The sequence below is a fragment of the Podarcis bocagei genome (assembly GCF_964188305.1).
Source record: "Podarcis bocagei genome assembly, chromosome: 11".
Lineage (NCBI taxonomy): Eukaryota > Metazoa > Chordata > Lepidosauria > Squamata > Lacertidae > Podarcis > Podarcis bocagei.
In genome coordinates this window covers 18023491-18045544 of record NC_138136.1, presented here as the reverse complement: position 1 = coordinate 18045544, position 22054 = coordinate 18023491, and the positions used below count along the sequence as shown (strand labels likewise).

Genomic DNA, 22054 nt, shown 5'->3' with positions numbered 1-22054 from the left:
TGTGATGATTATGCTAATTTGTAAGTGATTATACTGACTTCCATATTATAATCCAAATAAGTTTAGCTAAGTGAAGCAATTTAGTCTATATTTGGTCTTTGTATTCTATCCAAATTGGATTGGTGGCTTATCATATTTGAATTAAGGCAAACCATGAGAATAAAGCAAAGAAGAATCCAACAAGTTTGAAAGGGAACTTACAGGTTACTGCCAATTTAAGAGAACTGTGGCCATAGAATGTGTGTTCTATATAAAGCTTGCTACAGCTGTTTTCATGTCAGTTAAGGAGGCCTGAAAAGGGGGCTAGAATCTAAAATTCAGAAAACATCATTCTCTTAGAACTGACCATTCATAAATCTTCATTTTATTTATTTATTTATTTGCAAAATGATTTAATCTGCTAAAATATATCTACTAATTTAAGTGTAGGTATTCCTTTGTATATAATTTTAAGTTTGCAATTCCTACAATTGTGGCAGCAGTTTGAGGGGGCACTGCTGCCAAGTTTATCTGTGTACATTTCTTTACTCAACACTCTCTTCATGCAGGAATGTTGAACAGTAGAAGAAATATTGTTTTACAAAAATTCCACAAAGTAGACAGACATTTTGTAAGGAAATACTCCTCACCTCCTTCTTAGTTTTTAAAGCATTTTTTTCCGATTGAAGGAGGGAAATCTGCTTGTAATTGAAATCACACACCCACATCCATCTCGTACCCTAATTTATGTCACAAGTCACTGGTTATTAGTCTCTGTTTTCTAATGGTTCCACAGACCAACTTGAAAAGCAGGTGCAAAATTTGATGCTTGCTTGAGTAGCAGTTGCTCTTGGGGCAAGCAGGTGAGCGGCTGCATCTGTCTTTCATCACCACCACCACCTTTCAACATGAAAAAGCATGTTGCTGTCAAAAGATGTGTCTGGCATCATCAAAACTCTCCCTAGGGGCCAGTGAAGCCAAGGATGCTGGCAAGACAAAGCTGTTTTAAGACTGAAGATTGCCATCAGTCCCAAGGCAAAGTGTCTGCCAGTTGCAATTTGCAAGATGCTTAAGGAAGAGTGCATAATACTGGGTACAGTGCTCTTAACAAGATTGCCCAGGTAAGGATGTCCAGGGGGAAGAGGAAGGGAGTGAGGCTTAGCCTGGGGGAACAACGCAGGGCAACTTGAGTGAGAGATAAGTTTTACTTTACCTGATGCCAGATCACTTATTTATTTCACCAGTTTATCTTGCTCTACAGCCCCAAAACAAAAAAAACCCACCCCACCCCATTGTTGTTTAGTCGTTTTGTTTCGTGACCCCATGGACCAGAGCATGCCAGGCACTCCTGTCTTCTGCTGCCTCCCTCAAACTCATGCTGGTAGCTTCGAGAACACTGTCCAACCATCTCGTCCTCTGTCGTCGCCTTCTCCCATTCCTATAGTGGTTTACAAATTGTCGTTGAGAAGCTAGTCCCAACCCTCAGGCTCACAACATAGGAGACACAACATGAAAGGAGAATGGACAGGAGGGGAGTAGGAAAAATGGGCTCAGGCACTAATTCTTAGTTACAGAGATCTTGTGGTGAATTGCAGGAATGGAAAAATTCAAAGAGGAAGACAAAATTTGCCAGTCTTACGAGAAGCCACTCTCACATCCTGATGCAAAGGCTAAGGGGCGAATTTACACTGTGATTGCTGATCTTAGCCACTGCCATGTGCAAAATTAAGCTTTGTGCATGATGTTGAAGACACTTGAAAAAGTGACTTTGGCCAACAACATTCAACAGTTGGATGGTCACTGAGTGCTGATGTCTTGTGGGCTCAGTGGTCATATGCCTTGAAACGAACAGAATTGAGGTGCGATAGGAATGGTGTCCCACTGAATGGCTTCCAAGTTAACATTGTTAGAATCATAGTCAAACCTGCATTTTAAGTTGTTTTATAGATGTATATTCTAAGATGTATATATCTAAGTGATTTAATAGTGTCCTTTGGCTTTTACTATAAATTCAGTGTCAGTTTTTCTTGACTCTTTTTTACTACTTGGGTGTTCAAGAACAGAATGTAGCTCTCATCCTAACACAGGTTGGTGTTAATGTTTTCATACTTTGACCTACCCACGGTGATACGCTTTAAGCTATAGATTTGTACTGTTCATGAGAGCTCTTTCCCCTTTTGGTCAGACTTTCCTATGAATGTTCTTAAATTCTTGGCTGTGGGTTCGCTTAGGTTGGACCCCTTCTCTCTCTTCAGATTTAAAGCAAGCCCCCAAAGTAGCCAAGCATAACATTTTTTTCTAATGCAATACATCTTTCCAATATTTGCCACCCCTTACAAGGTCTTTACAATGTATAATCTTTGGCTGTGATCCAGCGAGTCCTTTTAATACACCCTCTTAGCATTCCATCACCCTCCGCAATCTCTAAAGCATGCCTTAAACTTCTCTGCAGTTTGTTAGTTGACTAGGCTCTGCTAGATTTTTTTCTTTCTTAAACTCCCTGCACCACAGTTGTCATGAGTGGAATAATCAGATGCTTGGGATTCCATTGGGTGTAGGAAAGGAAGCAAGGAAGTGTATTTGATTAACATTCTCAAGTAAGTTGAATCTGTAAGCCTTCTCAAAGTCGGGTTTATTTTGGCTGCATGGGAAAACATGATTACAGTTGAGTAATTACGTGAGAGTCAAATGAAGTGATATTTGAAAATGACGCAAGAATGACCTACACTTGTGAATTTGCTAGAGGAGGCATGGTGGACACATGGACCGCAGAAGTGCTGCCATTCCAATTTCCAAGTTTAGAACATGAATCCCCATTTCCTTTTTCTTCTTTCTCATCTGGCTCTAATCCAGTTCAAACCTTATCTTGCATGATGCTGCCCTTCCTCTTCCCTCCCCCTGCGATTCTCTGAAATTGCTATGTTAACCATCTTTAAGTATCTTCAGTTCCAAGCACGGATTTCCCAACCATCTGCTACATATTTCCCCATACCCAGGTCAGTATCTTGCATTGTTAAGAAAATAACATTTACATTAGAAATATTAATGTTTACATTTCAAAGCACTGCGGTCTGCGCAGACATCCCAAGCCAATGTGTTCCCACCATGTGCACAGTTGATATCTATTTGCTTTTGCACTTTACCAGCCCCCTTGGATGAATGGGTCCTGGCTTTTGCCCCAAACCACACAACAAAGGAAATTGCATGTAAGTGAAGAAGTAAACACTTGTTATATCAGCCTAGTGATACAGACTCAGTAGCTAAGAAAGCGCTCTTACAAAGGCAGAAGAGCAGCAATGAAAAATTCAGTCCGACAGCAAAGGCCAAGGTTACTGGCAAGAGCTCCAAGACTTCAGGGGAGCTGCTATGTTGTTTCAGTAAATTTCCCCGCCTCTCTGCCAAGCTTTTAAGCAGGGAGAAGAGGCAGATGAGTAATGAAGTCCATAGACAATTACTGTATTTTTCCGTGTATTGGACAAGGTTTTTTGACTCAAAGATTACGTCAAAAAACGGGGGTCGTCCAATACACAGATAGTGGCATAGGGGGAGAAGCGGTGCGACGCCAGCCAGCTCATTGGTGAGAGCGCAAATCCCCCGATGCCGCTGCGTGTGGCGGGCACTCCCTGGATCGTTTCCTGCACAGCGGCATCAGAGGAGGTTGTGCTCCCGGGAGCGCAACTTGCCCCAATGCCGCTGCACGTGGGAAACAATCTAAAGAGTGTTTCTTGCCCGCAGCTGCATGGGGGGAAAGGCTCAACAACTTTGGGCCATCTCCTCTCATTTCCCTAAAATGGAGTCCCCCAATACAGTATTTCCAGGACTCTGAGGGCAATGGTAGGATCTGCCGAAGCTGGTTGGTTTGCCAGACACATTCTAGTCCCTTCACATTTTCTGTCCGGCCACCAGACACCCTAGTCATTGCATGTAAGGTTATGTATTACACAAAAAGGCCAGCTGTTCAGCTGTCACAGCATCGCTGACGTGCCTGAGCTCACAATGATTCAGGAGGCATATACATGCGCGGTTAACAGTAGGTAAGCCCTCTCGCATAGAAAAGGGAGAGTCTTTGGCTCCTTTCCCTTCTGCTATTTCCTACAGTTTGGTGAGCACAAATAGGTCTTACAGTTACAGAATCATACAATTGTATTCATACAATTTTCACTGTATTCATGCTGCTAACCCAGAAGTGGCTTCAGCTGACACCCCACCGAAGCCAGTGAAATGCTCTTTGAGCCAGTCTTTGGCATCTGAATGCAAGGTCAGATCTATTAGCTCTGTCAGGCTGTGGGAAATCCCAGTAATTTAGTAAACTGCTCTTCCAGAGAACTCTGCCTCCATCTTGTCTGGATTGGGTGTCGCTTTATTACCTTTTCTCTCATTGCTGATCCAAACACGTGTTCAGAAGATTAATACCCTGATTAAAAAGGAAAATGTAGATGTTGGAAGCTTATTGGTTGAAATAAGCTTGCTGGAGACATGGGACAGCAGCTGATTTTTCCACATTATACTGATTTGGATTAATGTGCCAAATCAGTATAAGATAACATGTCCATATGTTCTTACGCCACAGGGTGTGTCCTCTTTCTTGCATTCATGGCCAGCAGTTAGTTGACCTTTGGTTAAATGGGTTCCTAAAAATATACTATGTCTCCACACATAGTCCTGGAAAGAATAAATTAAATATTGGATAGGAAGTTAAAAATATATGTTTGAGTACGTAATGATCTGCTGTGATTCTCTAAATTGTGGGCCTTGCCTGTGCCTGGTTGTTGTTTTTTTTATTATAGCTTGTGAACTTTTCATCTATATCAGCTAACGTATCCATGGAAGTAGGTGGGTTTGCCGTCAGTTTGCCAGATCTGTGACAGGCAAGAATGGAACCTGTGCAGCTATTACTGCTAGGGAGAATGTATTAGCAGCTGCAGACATGTCAAAATCCAAGGCACAGTCCCTTGTTGGGGAGCAATGTTGTAGTGACAAGTCAGATGTACAAGTCTGAGCACCTGATTCCTTAGGAGAACGTTGGAAATCTGGTGGGAACAGGTTGGATGGGCAGGTACAGGATAGAAGATGGGCCTTGTTTGGCCCTGAAGTTTTGGCAGAGAAACATTTATATAGGGTGGCCAAAAACAACTGATGGGAACCCCACATTTAGTTTGAGTACTTGTTACTTATAAACTCCATTTCCATATCCGTACTTAAAAGAGTGGCCTAGCGAGTTCCGATTAAAATGTTTTTATTTTTTACATCAGAGTTTATTTTAAGTTGTGTGCGCTGAGCCTTTTTCCTTATAAACACTATCAGGGATAATATTTATGGACAATCACTTGCTATTACAGGCATCGTTTATTTAAATTTTGACTCTGCAGAAGTGTTTTTGCAAGCCAGTGCTTCCTGTTTGCACGGTAGTAAGATGGAACCGTAGCATGACATGGTCACTCTGGCCAAATTTCTAATTCCTGACCCAATTGGTTTCAGATATGCAAACACTTTTACCTTGCAGTAAACTGTTTTTAAAGGGTTTTAGTTTTAGTATCATTTTACATCAATATTTGTTCCACATGGGGTGCATTTTCCCAGAGGGAGGCTGTCTTTTTGGAGACTGTCACAAGGAAAAAGAAAACAAGCCTTGCAAATTATCTTGACTCCTTCCCCCCCCCCCCCAACCTTAAATAAGAGGTCAGGCTGATGGTTTGGAATTGGCTGTTACACTTATACTTCCCACTACCAAACAAATCGGAAGTGTCTACAGAGTCGGAATTTGAATAATAAACTACCCCTCCCATAGCAAGTAATATTAATAAATATTTTCTCAGGTCTTAGGGTAGGAAATAGTGACATTTTACTTGTTTTTTATTAAATTTCTAGCCTGCTCTTCCAAGGACAGCAAGCAGTACAGTTTACAATTTAAGGCAATGCAATTTAAAATAAAAATAAAAACATTTAGAGCATCTAAAAACATTTGAAAGCAATACAATTTAAAATAAAAGCTATTTTAAAAAATGTAGAGCATCTAAAAACATATTAGAGCCATCACGTATCTTCATAGTTGCTAATTTCAAGGTTGCCATGGTCAGTAGTATCTCATCCAATACCTGGCTAGAAATAGATTTTTTTTTATTTTCTCCTGAAAGTCAGCAATGAGGAAGGCAGAAGCAGCTTGCCAGGGAGGGCATTCCACAAATGGAAGCAGCCCCTTACCCAGTCCCTGGTCAATGCCAACTGGGCAGCAGCTACAGGTAGCACTACCAACTGGGCCTCCTACACCCGGAGGTCTCAGGGCGGTTCACAGGAAAAAATCAGAATATAAAACCACAAAATGTATAATAAAAATAAAAACAACAACCCAGTAACCCCGCAACACACACAAAACCACATTTTAAAAGGGTGTAAGATGTCAATCAAAGTAAGCCAAGGCCCGGTTAAAAAGGAATGTTTTTGCCTGGTGCCTAAAGGTGTATAATGAAGGCGCCAGGCAAACTTCCCTGGGGAGAGCATTCCACACACGGGGAGCCACTGCAGAGAAAGCCCGTTCTTGTGTTGCTACCTTCCGGACCTCTTGCTTGCATTTGTAGCTGATACCGTAGTGCGGGAAACTTTGTTATACTACTAGCTCCCCCCCCCCCTCAGACCGTTGTAGCGTAAATCCCTCACTTCTGTCCTTGTTAACAAATGACCCTATAACTCTATTGAAAACAGGTGCCACTTTCAAAGTGGCATTTTTTACTTCACTGGATATTTCATTGTGGTCATATAATAAATGGGAAGTCGTTTGACATTATTTGACTATCTGTTAACTGATGTACCAGTTTTCTGAAAGCCACTTGCTTCTCACAGAGGCCTTCCCTATCTTCCCGGAGAAAGATAGAAATGTGCTCCTTGTTCTGCTTCTCCCTACAGAATTGGCACCAGCAGCTCTCCAGGCAAGTAAATAGAAATACGGAGTAAGCTGAAAGGGCTACTTTAAAATGCGTTCCAAGTTCCTTTCTAGCATTGAGTCTGTGAGCTAGGCTTCAGAAAACACCGTTATATCCAAATCGGCTTTGATCATAGTGGAATTAAATTAGATACACACGCGCATTCGCACATTGCCACATAGCAGCTTTTCACTGAGTTGGATCCAAACTTACGTTTTTGTGAATGGAAGAGCTTCCATCTGTGTACTTTTGATCCAGCAGAGGGCTCCTATTAATGGAAGGGGAGGGAGAGGCAGTATTTACCAATCCTCCTTACCTCGAGGGTGTGAGGCGCTATAGGAGAAATTGGCATGTCACCTCCGTTCATCCATCAGTGAGAACAAAGTCTAGATCTGGTGGTGTTCTCTGGTTAGAATTTAGTGTTCATATACAGGCGTACCTTGAAAGCTAAACAGAATCCGTTCCAGAAGTCCGTTTGACTTCCAAAACATTCAGTAACCAAGGCTCAGCTTCTGATTGGCTGCAGGAGCTTCCTGCAGCCAATCGGAAACTGCGCCGGACGTTCGGCTTCCAAAGAAGTTCAAAAACCAGAACACTCACGTCCGGCTTTCGATTGTTTGGCAGCCGAAATGTTAAGCAACTAAAGCCATTCAAGATCCAAGGTACGACTACCACATTTCAGGTTCTCAAAGCAATTGACATGACCTCAACTATGGCACCATTGTAAGAGAGGCTAGTGTTGCTATTTTTGGTTATTAAACATACTTTAAATAACTTGGGTAGGCTAGCATTCTATTTTTAACTTTGGGGTGTGGTGATTTCTGTCTTATTTATATGGGTTGCTTTTTTTAAGGCGTTAACCCTGTCTTTGTGCTTCATTTTGTGTTTTTTACCTATTTATTGCATGCTGACCTCATGTTTTAGGACATCATGGAAGTGCTGTAGGAATTTATAGGGTTGCCTAGAAATGTTTGATCTAAGATAAAATTTGGGTTCTTCTTGAATGTCAGTGCCCATTTAGTCCATTCACTGCACCAGAAAACAGTCTATTTCTCTGTGAAATTGAATTTGAAAGAGTGTTTTACCGAAGAATGAGTCAGGTTTGCATTAACATCATCTTAAATTAAAACATTCATGTGGTTAACTGAAGGAAGTCTTGTTCTGTAGAAGGCTTAGAAGAAAGTACAGGTGTTTTGTGGTAGTGTGAGTACATAAATGAACATGTAACACAAATAAGCTGTCTTCACCTATAGCCAAGCCTAGGTCTAAGAAAATTAAACATGACTGCATAGGAATGTCCTGGCTATTTCATGGCTTGTTTCTTTTCAGAACTCAGACATGTTTTGAGACTTGGTTTGTTCCTCAACTGGCTGGCTGTTTTTGGAAGCAGTTTTGACTTTTAGCAGAAAAACTGAATTCAGTCTTTTGTTAAGCAAGAGAACTAACTATGCTCAAAGCTGTTTGTAAACTTTTGAGTGTTTATTCAAAATATGCTATTGATGCTTGTTGTTTTTTTACAACGCATTTTCTTTCCCCCGAAAAAACAGGTTGTGAAGATGAGAAAAGAAGTGAGGAAAGTCAGAGTGCTGACAATTCGCAAACTAACTAGACATATTGCAAAACTGAAGGCAAAAAAGTAAGCATAACAATTATTCTTTTTATGGTTTTCTGCAATCCCAGGGCAACTGGTAGTAGGAGCTGAGGGCTCTTTCTAGCAGGAAAGTGGGAAGCAACCCCTTGCCCCTGCCCCTCTCTGGCCAAAAAATATCCCTCTTGCCATGATGACGTATTTCTTCCTGCAGCCTCCCCAGTAGTCCCAAGTCTCCACATTCTTTCATTTTCTATAACGTGTTTTGGAGTTTCCAGGTCACTTTGGTAGCTAAGCCAATGCACTGTCCAAGCCTGGAATCATGGTTAAGGAATCTCCTCCTTAACCAGGGGCATAGTGTGGGGAGGGCCAGGGCGGCCGTGGCCCTGGGCACAGATTTTTGAAGGGGCGCAGCCAGGGGTCCTCATCAAGTTCGGAGCAGTGAGAAGGCAAGCCAAGCTGCACCTGGTCCAGGCCTTGCGGGCTGGGGCAGCAGCGCCTCCTCCTCCTCGTGGCTCGCGAAGGGCCACCAGTGTGTGCCCCAACCCTGAGCCGGCCGAGAGGGAGGAAGGGGGAGGGCACCACCACCAAGAAGAGAGCCGTCTTCTCCTTTGCCAACAGGGCACCTCAGCCCTCAGGTCTATCCTCAAATGGCAGCTTTGAACCTCTTTCTTACTCCCCTCCCCTTGCTTCACCTCACTTGCTGCCAACTCAGACCGCCGTGGCTCAGTTGGCAGTGAGGGCTTGGGCTGGCATGGCTGCCTCTCTCTCCCTCCCTCACACACACACACACACACCCCGGGTGCCAGCAGCCCATGCTACACCACTGTCCTGTAGCCAAGCTAAGTCAGACCTTGGATTAGCTGCCATTCTGCACTCATATGATGTGCAAACCATTCCACTATGCTCCCAGTGCAACTTTTGCATTTCCTAACCGTGGATAAGAGATTGCAAAAAAGAAAAGGGGAAAAAAGAACTGCACCAGGCCTTGGTAACTATTACCATGAATTATTTTACAGTGAATAATAACGGAACATAACATATGTAGCATTGCAATATTATTTAAATACCTTCCTCTTTCAGGGGCACGGAAGATGCAGTATTGAAAAACCATAAACGTGCAGAAAGGTTACTGGAAGAAATTCATGCCATGAAGGTAACGCTATGCATATGCCTTTGGATATCTGGTCTACAAACTGCTTAAATTACAAACATCTGTACAGGTCTTTTTTTAAAAAAAATATCCACTTCAAATAAATTTGTTTCAGATTTTGTATGGACTAGTTTTGGCTGTAAATAGAACATATGGGAGAGCAACAGACCACAAACGTGGTGGGAGACTATTTTTAAATTTATATTTTACTTTTTATTGGTGTAACTGTCAAGGTGCTAGACTAATTTGACTTGTACGTGTTGCCAAGCTAAACTAGCATTTGTTTCCAACAGACCAGTGTGCCTCAATTTTTAATTCCTGAACTGAATGATGACTGTTAAGTGCCTCTGCTGCTCAGAAATGCGATGGACATTTTGGTGGTTGACATCATAGTTCCTAGTCTTCCCACTTGCCAACTCCTTACATTTTTCTGCAATGCTGTCACTGCTCTAATGTGCAAAGCAGTAACTGACAAAATGGATTGAAACCAAAGTATTTTTTCTCTTCTGAAGCCAGGGTATTCATTAGCATTTGCAAGGCTCTTTTACTTCTCTTACACTGACATGCTGAGCCAGTAAATGTCTGGCAGGCTTTTGAATAACAGGTCTTTTTTGTAGCAATGAATAGCTTAATTACGGTCTCTTTTCTTCGTACAATATTTATAATTTTAAACGTCAAAGTGTAAGACTGGTCTTTCAAATTAGCCATAAGATTAAGCTGCAGGAATGCTGTTTTGCCCTGCTAATGAATGCATAGTTTACTGTTCTAAACAGGTGAGCTATAGTAATTTTACACAATATGCTGGTTCTTGGAAGTATTTAAGAACTCATTATTAATGAAAAGTAGATTAAACAGCTTCCACTTTGGTGCCTATAGAATTGCCTTAAAATTTATACAACACTTTTCAAAGCACATAGCAAATGCACTGGTCTTTGTGATCGCCAAAGAAGAAGAAGATAACTTTAAAAGGGGAAATAAGGAAATGTTATTTTAAGTCTCTCTGAGACAGGCTACAGCCAAAAAAACAAAATAATAGCAGAACTGGGTTGGATCCAGAATTTTGCTTAGCAGAGTTTCACTGGCACTGGAAGGAAGAAGTGATTTTAGTTTATTTGTCCTTTTCTCCGACAACCCCTACACCTCCTGAAAACTGCTCCATAGGGTTGGAGACCTGCAGGAGCTCTAGAGACAGCATGGCAAAAGGGGAAGTCAGTGGAAATCCTTTTCCATTCCTCTGGACAGAACCAGAACCCAATGCCTTCTATGAATGAACTCTTCCACTGAAGAAATAGCCACTCTGGATCCAACTCTTTGTCTTTTAGCTATCTTGCCCTTTCTTCATTCCATCAAAAATGAAGGCATTTTGGTATCTGTGGAATTGCAGGACACAGCTATGTTTTTGGACAAGGAAACGGACTTGCATTACAGAAACTTGATGGTGTGTTTTAGGTATCCAGCTCCCTGCAGAAACCAGAAATACTGATTACTTGTGCCATTAATATAGCTATTCCGATTCCCTTCAAGTTCACTAGAAAACTCCCTGTATAGGAATTTGGGCATGTTGCTGTCCCTGAAAGGGGTCAAGCCTTTGAAACTTTGAAGCACTCCTAAAGTGAACCGTTGCAAGCTTGCATTTGGAGCACTTGCAGAATGCTTAGAGGACACACACAAAGCAGCCCTTGCCAAGATTGTCAACCTCCTTTCCCTGCTCCAAGGTCTGGAAACTTTCCTTGGTGAAAGGAGGGAAAGTGGCTGAGGCATTGAGTGCGCCTTGGGCTCCTCAGGTTGTCTTCTCCTGCTGTTGATGGGACTGAGACTACCAGACCCAAAGTGCCCTAAAAGGCTTCTTTGTTTGTGGAAATTATGTGTAAAGTTTGTTTCCTACCAGTATTCTTGGACTTGGGAGTCCAGTATCATCCCTGGCAGGAAAACACTCTCTGCCGTGGCCTGTGAAGCATCCAGTTCTGCTGTCGTCTTCTTGTGCCTATAGTGCATTTCAGAGTTTGGGGGCAGTTCACGGGATTGAAGGGATTGCTTGCTTCGATCCTGGTTGCAAACATTCAAGCAGAGGCTCTCACATTTTACAATGAACTTTGCCCGAAAGATTCTATAACTCCTACTGTCAAGCTCAGGCATAGGCAAACTCGGGCCCTCCAGATGTTTGGGACTGCAGTTCCCATCATCCCTGACCACTAGTCCTGTTAGCTAGGGATGATGGGAATTGTAGTCCCAAACATCTGGAGGGCCCGAGTTTGCCTATGCCTGGTCAAGCTTTTCTCTAGGTGAAGTTCATTATGTTTGTACCTCTTTCATATGTAAACATGAAGTTTCTTTGCGAAACAGATTTCAAAATGGATTCAGGGGCAAAAACAGCTTCAGCTTGGGGAAAAAACCATTTCTATTTTGCAGCGTAACTTGCATTATATAAAATTTGAAATACAGACCGCTGTGTGTCGAGCACTCTTAATCTCATGTCATGTTGGGCTGTGAGTTTACCTGTTTTTTTATTTTAATGTAAAATACTTTTTGGGGTTAAAACATTCTGCTAGGTGCTAACAGTTACATATGAAGAATTGTTCAGTAGTCACTGTTTATGGTACCCAATAAGATTTAGGCACTTGCGCTTTAAAAATGAATACCAGCCAGAGGATGGTATGTATTTGATGGAACTTGAGAAGTCCTGTCACTAACTGTTAAAAAGATTAAAGTTTTTCTCTATGGCAGGTTTGTTCTTATTACATCAGTGTGGTCTGGTCCAAGGGGCTTTCCCCCTTGATATTTGCACTTTATATTTATTAAAGAGGACTAATAGGCATTTGTAGTAATCAGATGATTCAGAAATCCCAAACATTCCAAACTCAAAAGCTAGAAATATCCTCTTTGCAGGCAAACAACATTGGTTAAAAATTCTAGCTACGTGGATGAAAAAACTGGGTTAATTGTTTGCAGGAGTTCTTGAAGCTATTGGAACAGAAAACTGTTTTTAGATTCTTCAGGCTTCATTTTGCCAGAACTGTATAAAACATTTATTTTAAAATACAGGAAAGAGACAAAGAACGCTATGAACCTTGCTAGTTCTTCCTCTGTACGTGATTTATTTTATGGATGTCCAAACTGGACATATAAGATGTATTTGTAGAAAAAGAGGGTGGATTACAATAATACTATTATTTGGCCTTCATTGATTCAATTTATCCTATTTCACAAAATATTTATATCACATGACATGTTACAAGTTTTTATGTAAACCCATGTCACTGTTCTGAAATGAGCATTCTGGGCCACTGTAACAGAGCTGAGGTGATGCCCAGCTAATCTCTACTCACGGTAGACCCATTGAAATCAGTGGACTTATGTTACTTAAGTTCATTGATTTCCATGGATCTGCTGATATTGTGTATTAGTTGAATGTTGCCTATGATCCGCAAACCCTAATTAAGAAATTGGGAACTTGCCATAAGATTCCATAGTCCTGGCAAGGAACAAATTCCCTCTTCCTGCCTTAACAGCAGTTAAGGCGCACATCCGTATCAACACAGCTGACCATTAAAGCTAAAGAAATTTCAAGAATAATCTGCCTCCTATGGTTCAAAGTTAGGTATGAATTTGTCTGCAAATACAGTGGTACCTTGGTTCTCAAACACCTTGATACTCAAACAACTTGGAACCCAAACACTGCAAACCCGGAAGTAAATGTTCCAGTTTATGAACTTTTTTCCGGGAGCTGAACGTGCTCTGTTTTGATTATTCTTCCGTTTTGAGTGACACATCTGTCGGTTTTGAGTGCCACACTTCCATTTTGAGTGTTATGCTGAGGTCTATCTGGTTTTGCTATTTATTTTGCGTTTTTGTTTTTGCTGCTTTTTTGTGACTGTGTGGAACCCAGTTCAGCTACTGATTGATTATGTGGCTGCAGTACATTGTTCATTGCTTTCATTTTATGCATCAGTGGTCTCGTTAGATAGTAAAATTCATGTTAAATTGCTGTTTTAGGGGTTGTTTCTAAAAGTCTGGAATGGCTTAATCCATTTTGCATTACTTTCTATGGAAAAGCTTGCTTTGGTTTTGGAACGGACTTCTGGAACGGATTAAGTTTGAGAACCAAGGTAGCACTGTATGGACCTTATAGATATAAACAGTTTTCTAGATAAATTTGTATATTTGTTTGTGTATCAGCAATAGATCTTTGGAATTGTTTGAGTGTATTTCTTCAAAGTGTGGTGGCAAATGACAGCACATTGATCAAGTTGCCCTGTTCATTAGCTACACCTTGGATAATAGTTTTACTTTCGCCACGGAGGAAGTGGGGAAATCCTTCAACAGGAAGGAAATGGGACTGAGCTGTTATGGCCAGCTCTGAACAGAAGGGTAAAGGTAAAGGACCCTGACCCTAAGTTTAGTCACGAACGACTCTGGGGTTGCGGCGCTCATCTCACTTTCAGGCCAAGGGAGCCAACGTTTCTCCGCTCCACAGACAGTATTTCCGGGTCATGTGGCCAGCATGCCTAAGCCGCTTCTGGCGCAACAGAACACCAAAACCAGAGCAGCACACGGAAACGCCGTTTACCTTCCCACCAGAGTGATACCTATTTATCTACTTGTACTTTCTGGCGTGCTTTCGAACTGCTAGGTTGGCGGGAGCTGAGTCAGTTCGCTATCATTAATTTCTGAAATAATTACCACGCATCATTTAACAAAACTGGATTTATCTTCTCGCATACTCTTTCATCCTCAAGTCGTTTGTTCTTCCATAAGAGAATCAAGTCTTTAGGGATCAGCTGCCAGACAGGTGTAGTAAGTTATGCTGAAATGCTATCAGTCAGAGTGCTATTCGAGGATGTCAGGTACAAACACTTAAGAATAATACGATGACTGTTTGGGGATAGTACCTGAAGAAAAATACCCAAAGAGGCAAGGCCACCCTTGGCATTGAATCGAGGTGTGATCACTCACTCCTTGTTCTGTTCGTTGTCTCCACTCCCATTGATTTACTGCCTCCAGGACTGCCTTCCCCCACCAGCAGCCTGTTAATCTTTAAAAAAGGGCATTGTACGTATTCAGAAAACAAAGTACTGCCTTGCTTTCACAATACAGTGGTACCTTGGTTCTCGAACTTAATCTGTTCCGGGAGCCCATTTGACTCCCGAAATGGTTTCAAAAACCAAGGCATGGCTTCCTTCACTCAATCGGAAGCCATATTGGACATTCAGCTTCCGAAAAATGTTCGCAAACTGGAACACAAACTTCTGGGTTTACAGCGTTAAGGAGCCAATTTGTTGGGGAGCCAAGCTGTATAGTTTGCTTGCAACTCCCTTCCGCGCTTTAGAATGGCTGCAGTTGTACATGTATGCATGTTCACTTTTTGTGCCTCTAATGTGATACATGCAAGACAAAAAAAGATATGGAAGAGAGTTGCATTTTTAAAAAATGTTTCTGGAATGAGTCGCAAGCTTGGGGGGTGTATTTGCGTGCTTCTCTCCTCCCAGCGAGATGCATACATTCCTGGCATGAAGGCGCTTCCTTCTGTGTGTGAAGTTGCCACAAGTTGCCTTTTTTCTATATGTGAGCTGCTGTAGCAGGATGGCAAATTATAAGCAGATTAGAATGGCTATGGCAGCTTGAACTTTTGCTTTGTGCAAGGAAGAGTATTAATATCACACAAGAGAAGAACAAATGCCTCCAAGATGAAATGTTTATGCTCCGCATTGTCTCTTCTGAAGTCATTTCAGGGAGCAGGGTCATAAATAATGTTTGTTTTTCTTAATTATTGGGTAATGACAGCCAATACAATCCAAAACAGCTTTATGGCTTGCCTTGTGTCCAAAATGGAATTTTTAAAATCTGCTCTGTGTTCCGACTACTTTTGCTGTTTTTCTCTTCTCTCTGGTTGAATCTCAACCATTTTAAGCATTCTTGCAGTTGTTTTTCAATGCCTGTGCCATGTTGGTAAATATGATTGCAAGAAAATGGCTTCATTTATATATTTAATAAGTACTTCTTGAACTTGAATTCTAAATTTGCTACCAAGTGGAGTTTAGAGTTTTCCTGAAGAAAAAAAAGGAGACAGAACTATGTACTACCTATGAATTTACAGCAGGGTTTTCAAGCGAAGGATTTTTTCTACTTTACATTTACAAAGTGGCATGAATATTTCATGGAATGTACTTGTAAGAGCAGTGGCTAGCTAAATTACAGTTATACCTATGCCAGTGAAATACCATAACATTTAAATTTTAAGACTTCCAACTGTAATACCATTTTCTGCCAGAAAGGGTTTTAGTGGACTGTTCAAGTTCTAGGTCATGATGAGTATAGATTGGCTTTACCTGCAGCCAATCGGAAGCCGTGGAAGTCCTGTTGGACATTCGGGTTCCAAAGAACATTCGCAAACCAGAACACTCACTTCCGGGTTTGCAGCATTTGGGGGCCAAAATGTCTGAGTACCAAGGCGTTCAGGATCCAAGGAACAACTGTATTTGAAAATTAAAGAGAAAACTGCTTATGGTGATAGTTACTACCTAAGTACATGCCCACATATCAAAACTAGGAAAGCCTATTCTTGCTTTAATCCTGATATTGTTTATAATTGAAATTTGATTTTGACTTTGGGGAAGGTGATGTGGAACACATTTCAAGGAAAAATTAGAGGATACTATCCCAAGCGAATGCTGACATACACAACTGAAGAATTGCTAAGGAAATGGAATGTTCAAACATTGCAATTTTGGTTTTTGTGATGGCCCCACTGAATGATGCTATGACCCAGCTTTTTCCTTTTGTCCAACTTGGTTTTTGTAGCATCGATAACCAAAATACTTTCTGCAGTAGCTTGCAAAGAGCAGTTTGGAGAGCGACTGCTTTTTAAATCACCACAAAATTACGGTCTTGCAAACAAATGTTTTCATCCTAGAGGAAAGACGGTTAATTATATTTCCTATATGTGACTACTGACTTGAATGGGAACCATGGGGCTGAAACCTTTCCTCTAGTTACACTGTCCAAAATGCTCATATCATAGTTTCCAGTTTAAACTTTAAGCTGAAGTCATTGCTTCCATTTTGTCTTGGAAGCCTTTTAAAATCATGAAAATAAGTTTAGGAACATGTCACTGCATTTGAAAAGTTAACTGTGCCAACACTTTGTACTTATCTGAATCGTATCTCACTGATTTCGTTGGTACGTCTCCCAAATTCAACAACAACAATGACATTTTATTACAGTCATAGACCAGCATAAGGAAAGGGGTACAATCATTTAAAATCATATAAAATCTAAAAAACAAAACAAAACACTAAAAGGATTTAAAACAGAATATATATATATAGAAGTCCAAAAGAAGCTAAGAAAGTCTAAAAGAAGGGTTAGGAACATCAGACAAGAGTGAAAGAGTGCAAAAGGCTAGTATATATAAGACCACAGATATCAGTCTACAGAGCACTCTGAGTAAGTATGCACAGAATTACAGTCTTAAATCTATATGTGAACCAGTAGAGTTTAGTTTAAAAGGAAGCATTATCCAAAGGGGTTATTTTAGGGATTCTAAGGGCATATTCATGCCCAAGGCCTTTTTTTAAAAAAATGGTTTTTTTGGTATAATTTTAACAACATACCTTTGTTCCATATCGCAAACTGCATTACTTGTTGGTTTCGAAGAAAGACTAGTTCAACTCTGAAGGTTGCAGCCAAGTAAGACTCACTGAAATGAATGAAGCAAAGATAGTCATTAATTTCAGTGGGGCTACTCTGAGTAATATTGAATACAACCTCCAGTTTTTATAAAGGAATTATGTTTATTTGGATTCTTGTCAAGTAGAAGATAAATTTGTGTCGATTTAGTACATTGAAATACAGTGGTGCCCCGCAAGACGAACGCCTCGCAAGACGGAAAACCCGCTAGACGAAAGGGTTTTCCGTTTTGGAGGCGCTTCGCAAAACGAATTTCCCTATGGGCTTCCTTCGCAAGACGAAAGCCCATAGGGAAATCTCCGGGACAGCGGGGAAGCGCAGCGCTTCTTCCCCACTGTCCTCAGACCTCCTCCGAAGGCTGGCGGTGGGGCGGAAAGCCCTTCTCCCCGCGCCAGCCTTCGGAAGGCTCCTCCGAAGGCTGGCGGTGGGGCGGAAAACCCTTCTCCCCGCGCCAGCCTTCGGAAGGCTCCTCCGAAGGCTGGCGGTGGGGCGGAAAGCCCTTCTCCCCGCGCCAGCCTTCGGAAGGCTCCTCCGAAGGCTAGCGGTGGGGCGGAAAACCCTTCTCCCCGCGCCAGCCTTCGGAAGGCTCCTCCAAAGGCTGGCGGTGGGGCGGAAAGCCCTTCTCCCCGCGCCAGCCTTCGGAAGGCTGCTCCGAAGGCTGGCGGTGGGGCGGAAAGCCCTTCTCCCCACGCCAGCCTTCGGATGGCTGTCCTGAAGACTTGCAGTGGGAGGAGGGTTTTCCTTCCCACCGCCAACATTCAGAATGCTGTTCTGAATGTTGGCGGTGGGGAGGAAAAACCCTCCTCCCACCGCAAGCCCCGGGAACAGAGGAGAAGCGCTGCGCCCCTTCCCCTCTGTTCCCGTACCTGTCCTGAAGGCTTGCGGTGGGGAGAAAAGCCCTTCCCCACACCGCCAGCCTGGCAAGCGGTTTCCATAGGAGCGCATTAATTGATTTTCAATGCATTCCTATGGGAAACCGTGCTTCGCAAGACGAAAAACTCGCAAGAAGAAAAAACTTGCGGAACGAATTAATTTCGTCTTGCAAGGCACCACTGTAATGTCACTGTTATTGGTAAAAATACCATTGCATGAGTTTACTTCAAGATTGAATTTCGTCTTAAATTTTATGTACTTGTAGACTATTTTATATTTTATGAAACTTTGATAAATAACAGCTCTTGTCAACAGAGCAAAGTGTTTTAGCAACCTGCCCACATCTGTCTACTTTGTGTGTAAAGATATTTGTGGTTTTCTTTTCTGTACACCTGCAGACTAAGATTTCCCTGTGCCATAGGGTTGCATTCCTTACCACAGGAGCGGGAAAACTCCACTGGGCAGCCCTAACTAGGCTCATCATGGGCCCCATTTGGTCTGCGAAGTAGTTTTCTCCAAACCACTCCCCCCCCCCAATCCTATACTTAATGTCCTTTGTGGCATCATCTGCAGGACAGGTAGTGACAAAACTGCAAAGGAGCAGTCAGTAGCCTTAAGGTGCCCTTCACAAGGCTGCCGATCAGCCTGTCAAGAACTCTGTAGCATAGCTAGCCCCTGCCAAAAGTGAGGCTTGAAGTCATTGCCAGTCAGCTGTAAGGTACCTAATTTAATCTGGCTAAGATGGTTGTACCGTGGAGTTCCTGATGGAGAACTCAGTATCGCAGCTGCCCCTGTTGAAACCACGGCTTGAGGTCCGCTGCCACCAGCTGATCGACACTGACTTCAACCCCTAGAGATTGGTTGTGTGCTCCTTGAATTCCAGCCACCAAGGAAAGATTGTGATGTCGGGGGATGTGCAAGTGGGCATCCCTTCTGGACATGGGGGGAACCCTGGATCTAGTTCACCAGCTAGAAAAGGTCCCACCTTGCCTTATCCATTCTGTCACTACTTGCCTAAGCTGGTCATTCTCATTTTACAGAGAAGCTTGGAAATACAACCAGAGAGATTGTGACTTGGTTCAGCCGGCTCTGTTGGAGTTGTGATTTTAGGCCAGCTCCACTGCACAACTTTATCAGTTACATGCTGTTTCTGTGCCATCACACAAGATGCACGCTCAATGCTTCTTTGTTAATTCAGCGTTGGCCTTAAATATGAACTTGGAGATACAGCCGTACCTTAGAAGTCGAATGGAATCCGTTCTGGAAGTTTGCAACAGACGTTTGGGTTCCAATGAACGTTTGCAAGCCAGAAGAATCACTTCCGGGTTTGCGTCGTTCAGGACCCAAAACGTTTGACTCGCAAGTCGTTCGAGATCCAAGGTAGGGCTGTAGTGGGTATCAAGTTCAAATTAACTGATGATTCTTCCTTTAGGTTAGGTGGAGGTGGTGTTGGAACTTCTTGTGGGTGAAATTTATTGTAAAGCTAGTAAGTGGGGTGGGTGTGTTTTCCCTCCGAAGGCATGAGGATGTTTTTCCCCAATTGGCACCAAAACTTCAAATGACATTCCCATCTGCAAAACCTGGTGTGAATTTGACCACAGTAGCTATCAGACGGCTGGAACTTTCATCACCTTGCTATGACCAAAAGGGGAAAAAATCCCCTTGCTATTTTAAATTTGCAATTCCAGATGTGATGTGTTACTCGCATTTCTTACCAACAACCAGACAATAAACAACAAGTTTTAAAATAGAATACTGGAACGAAAGTCACAAACTGAATTAGCCTAAGCCATTCTCCATATTGTAGCATATTGTGGAAGAATTAAGAACATTTTAAATGATACTCGGTGAACTGCATGTTCAATCCACTGCTCAATCCTTTACTTGAATTGTGTCTTGTATATAGTTGCCAAGATACAGAAGTACAGTGGTACCTCAGGTTAAGTACTTAATTCGTTCTGGAGGTCCGCACTTAACCTGAAACTGTTCTTAACCGGAAGCACCACTTTAGCTAATGGGGCCTCCTGCCGCTGCCGTGCCGCCGGAGCACAATTTCTGTTCTCATCCTGAAGCAAAGTTCTTAACGTGAAGCACTATTTCTGGGTTAGCGGAGTCTGTAACCTGAAGTGTATGTAACCTGAAGCGTATGTAACCTGAGGTACCACTGTACATTAGGGTACCATAGGAGACAACTCCCAGGGGCTGTAGGGGCTTTGACCCCCACAATTAAATATTTAGGGGTGGATCCCCACAAAGTTGATGGGCATTCCCATTCAAATGGTGTGTGTGCACTGTATCATGTGATCGATTATGCAGGGTGGAGCTTACCTGCCCCCCCCTATATTTTATTCAGGTTGGCACCCCTGCATTGTACAGAACATCACTAAAGAATGTAATGCCTTATGTCGGTTAGAAATCATTTACATTTCCAGGGTAACCCGAAGTGGAAGCTGTGTGGATTGTTTTTTCTGAATATAGACGATTCAAATGCAGATTCTAATTTTGAATTTCATATCCAGTGGTACCTTGGTTCTCGAACGTAATTCGTTCCAGAAGTCCATTTGACTTCCGAAAAGTTCGAAAACCAAGGCACTGCTTCTGATGGGCACCAATGCCCAAGGAAACAATAGCCGACAGCCACATCGGATGTTTGGCTGCCGAAAAACATTCGGAAACCGGAACACTTACCGTATTTTTTGCCCCATAAGACGCACTTTTTCCCCTCCAAAAATGAAGGGGAAATGTGTGTGCGTCTTATGGGGCGAATGCAGGCTTTCACTGAAGCCTGGAGAGCGAGAGGCGTCGGTGCGCACCGACCCCTCTCGCTCTCCAGGCTTCAGGAAGCTATCCGCAAGCCTCGCACGCCCGGCGGGAGGTCCCGCTGGGTGCGCAAGGCTTGGGGCCGCAGCCTGCAGCCCGAAGCACAGGGCACGCTCCGGAACTCGCCCCGTGCTACGAGCAGATGTCCGCAAGCCTCGTGCGCCCGGCAGGAGGTCCCGCCGGGCTCGCAAGGCTTGCAGGCAGCAGCCTGTTCTGGGGGCTGGGGGCGGGGGAAGCTCGGGCTTCCCCCGCGCCAGCCCCGCGCCTGGGAGGGAAATAAAAAAAAATTCTTTATTCCCCCCCCCCCAAAAAAAAAATCTAGATGCGTCCTATGGGGCGAAAAATACGGTACTTCCAGATTTTTGGCATGTGGGAGCCAAAATGATTCAAGTACCAAGGCGTTCAAGAATCAAGGTTCCACTGTATTTTCTAAATAAGCATGCATACTACCTGTTAAACCAGCTGCTGTTACTCTGTATTGTAACTCTACCTCATAACTGTACATTGTATCTCTACCTAGTGTAGCCATTTACAGATCACCACCAAAAGAAGGGGAAATTGCAACAAAATAAGGCTATTGTTGCCAATGTACTTGAAAGAAAACTGTACAGGAGGTGGAGAACTGTAAATGTGGTTGAAATTTGGGGACATTGTTTACTGCACTATGCAGCTGGCGTTATCCTAGAAGGGTTGTGTTATAGGTCAACTTGTGTGCATGTGGTGGATTTGTTTTATTTTATTAACATACAAAATCAAGCATAAAACAAAACCATCACAGAAAACAGATATGAAATATCAAAGCAGAAACAAGAAGGAGGCCAGAGACATCAGTAATGCCTTCCAGATTTTTGGTATAATAGAATTACAACGAGTCTATATATTTAAAAAAAATTCAACACCATTAACATAGATATCTCTTATTTTTCAAGAGGAATGAGCTGCATTTCCAGTTAGATTTTAATCTAAATTAGATTTTAATCCTGTTTTGCCAAAAAGGGGAAATGAAAGCCTTTGGCTAACTCTATTTCTCTCTCTCTT

The 22054-nt window shown here is 42.5% G+C and overlaps 1 protein-coding gene and 1 long non-coding RNA gene across 3 annotated transcripts in view; one reads left to right on the top strand and one right to left on the bottom strand.

Annotated features, from left to right (window-relative positions):
* SRFBP1 (serum response factor binding protein 1) overlaps positions 1 to 22054 on the top strand; it is a 47011-nt gene that overhangs the window by 10997 nt on the left and 13960 nt on the right. For both annotated transcript variants that reach the window (XM_081213812.1, XM_081213813.1), the window contains exons 2-3: positions 8444 to 8532; positions 9568 to 9640. In XM_081213812.1, the coding sequence (XP_081069938.1) occupies positions 8444 to 8532; positions 9568 to 9640 (162 nt within the window). The remainder of the gene's footprint in view (positions 1 to 8443; positions 8533 to 9567; positions 9641 to 22054) is intronic.
* LOC308597879 lies at positions 7022 to 22054 on the bottom strand. Its single transcript, XR_014013245.1, has 4 exons — positions 21364 to 22054; positions 18948 to 20879; positions 17248 to 17333; positions 7022 to 7164 (listed from the first exon to the last, which is right to left on the bottom strand). It is a non-coding gene; the product is annotated as an uncharacterized lncRNA (long non-coding RNA).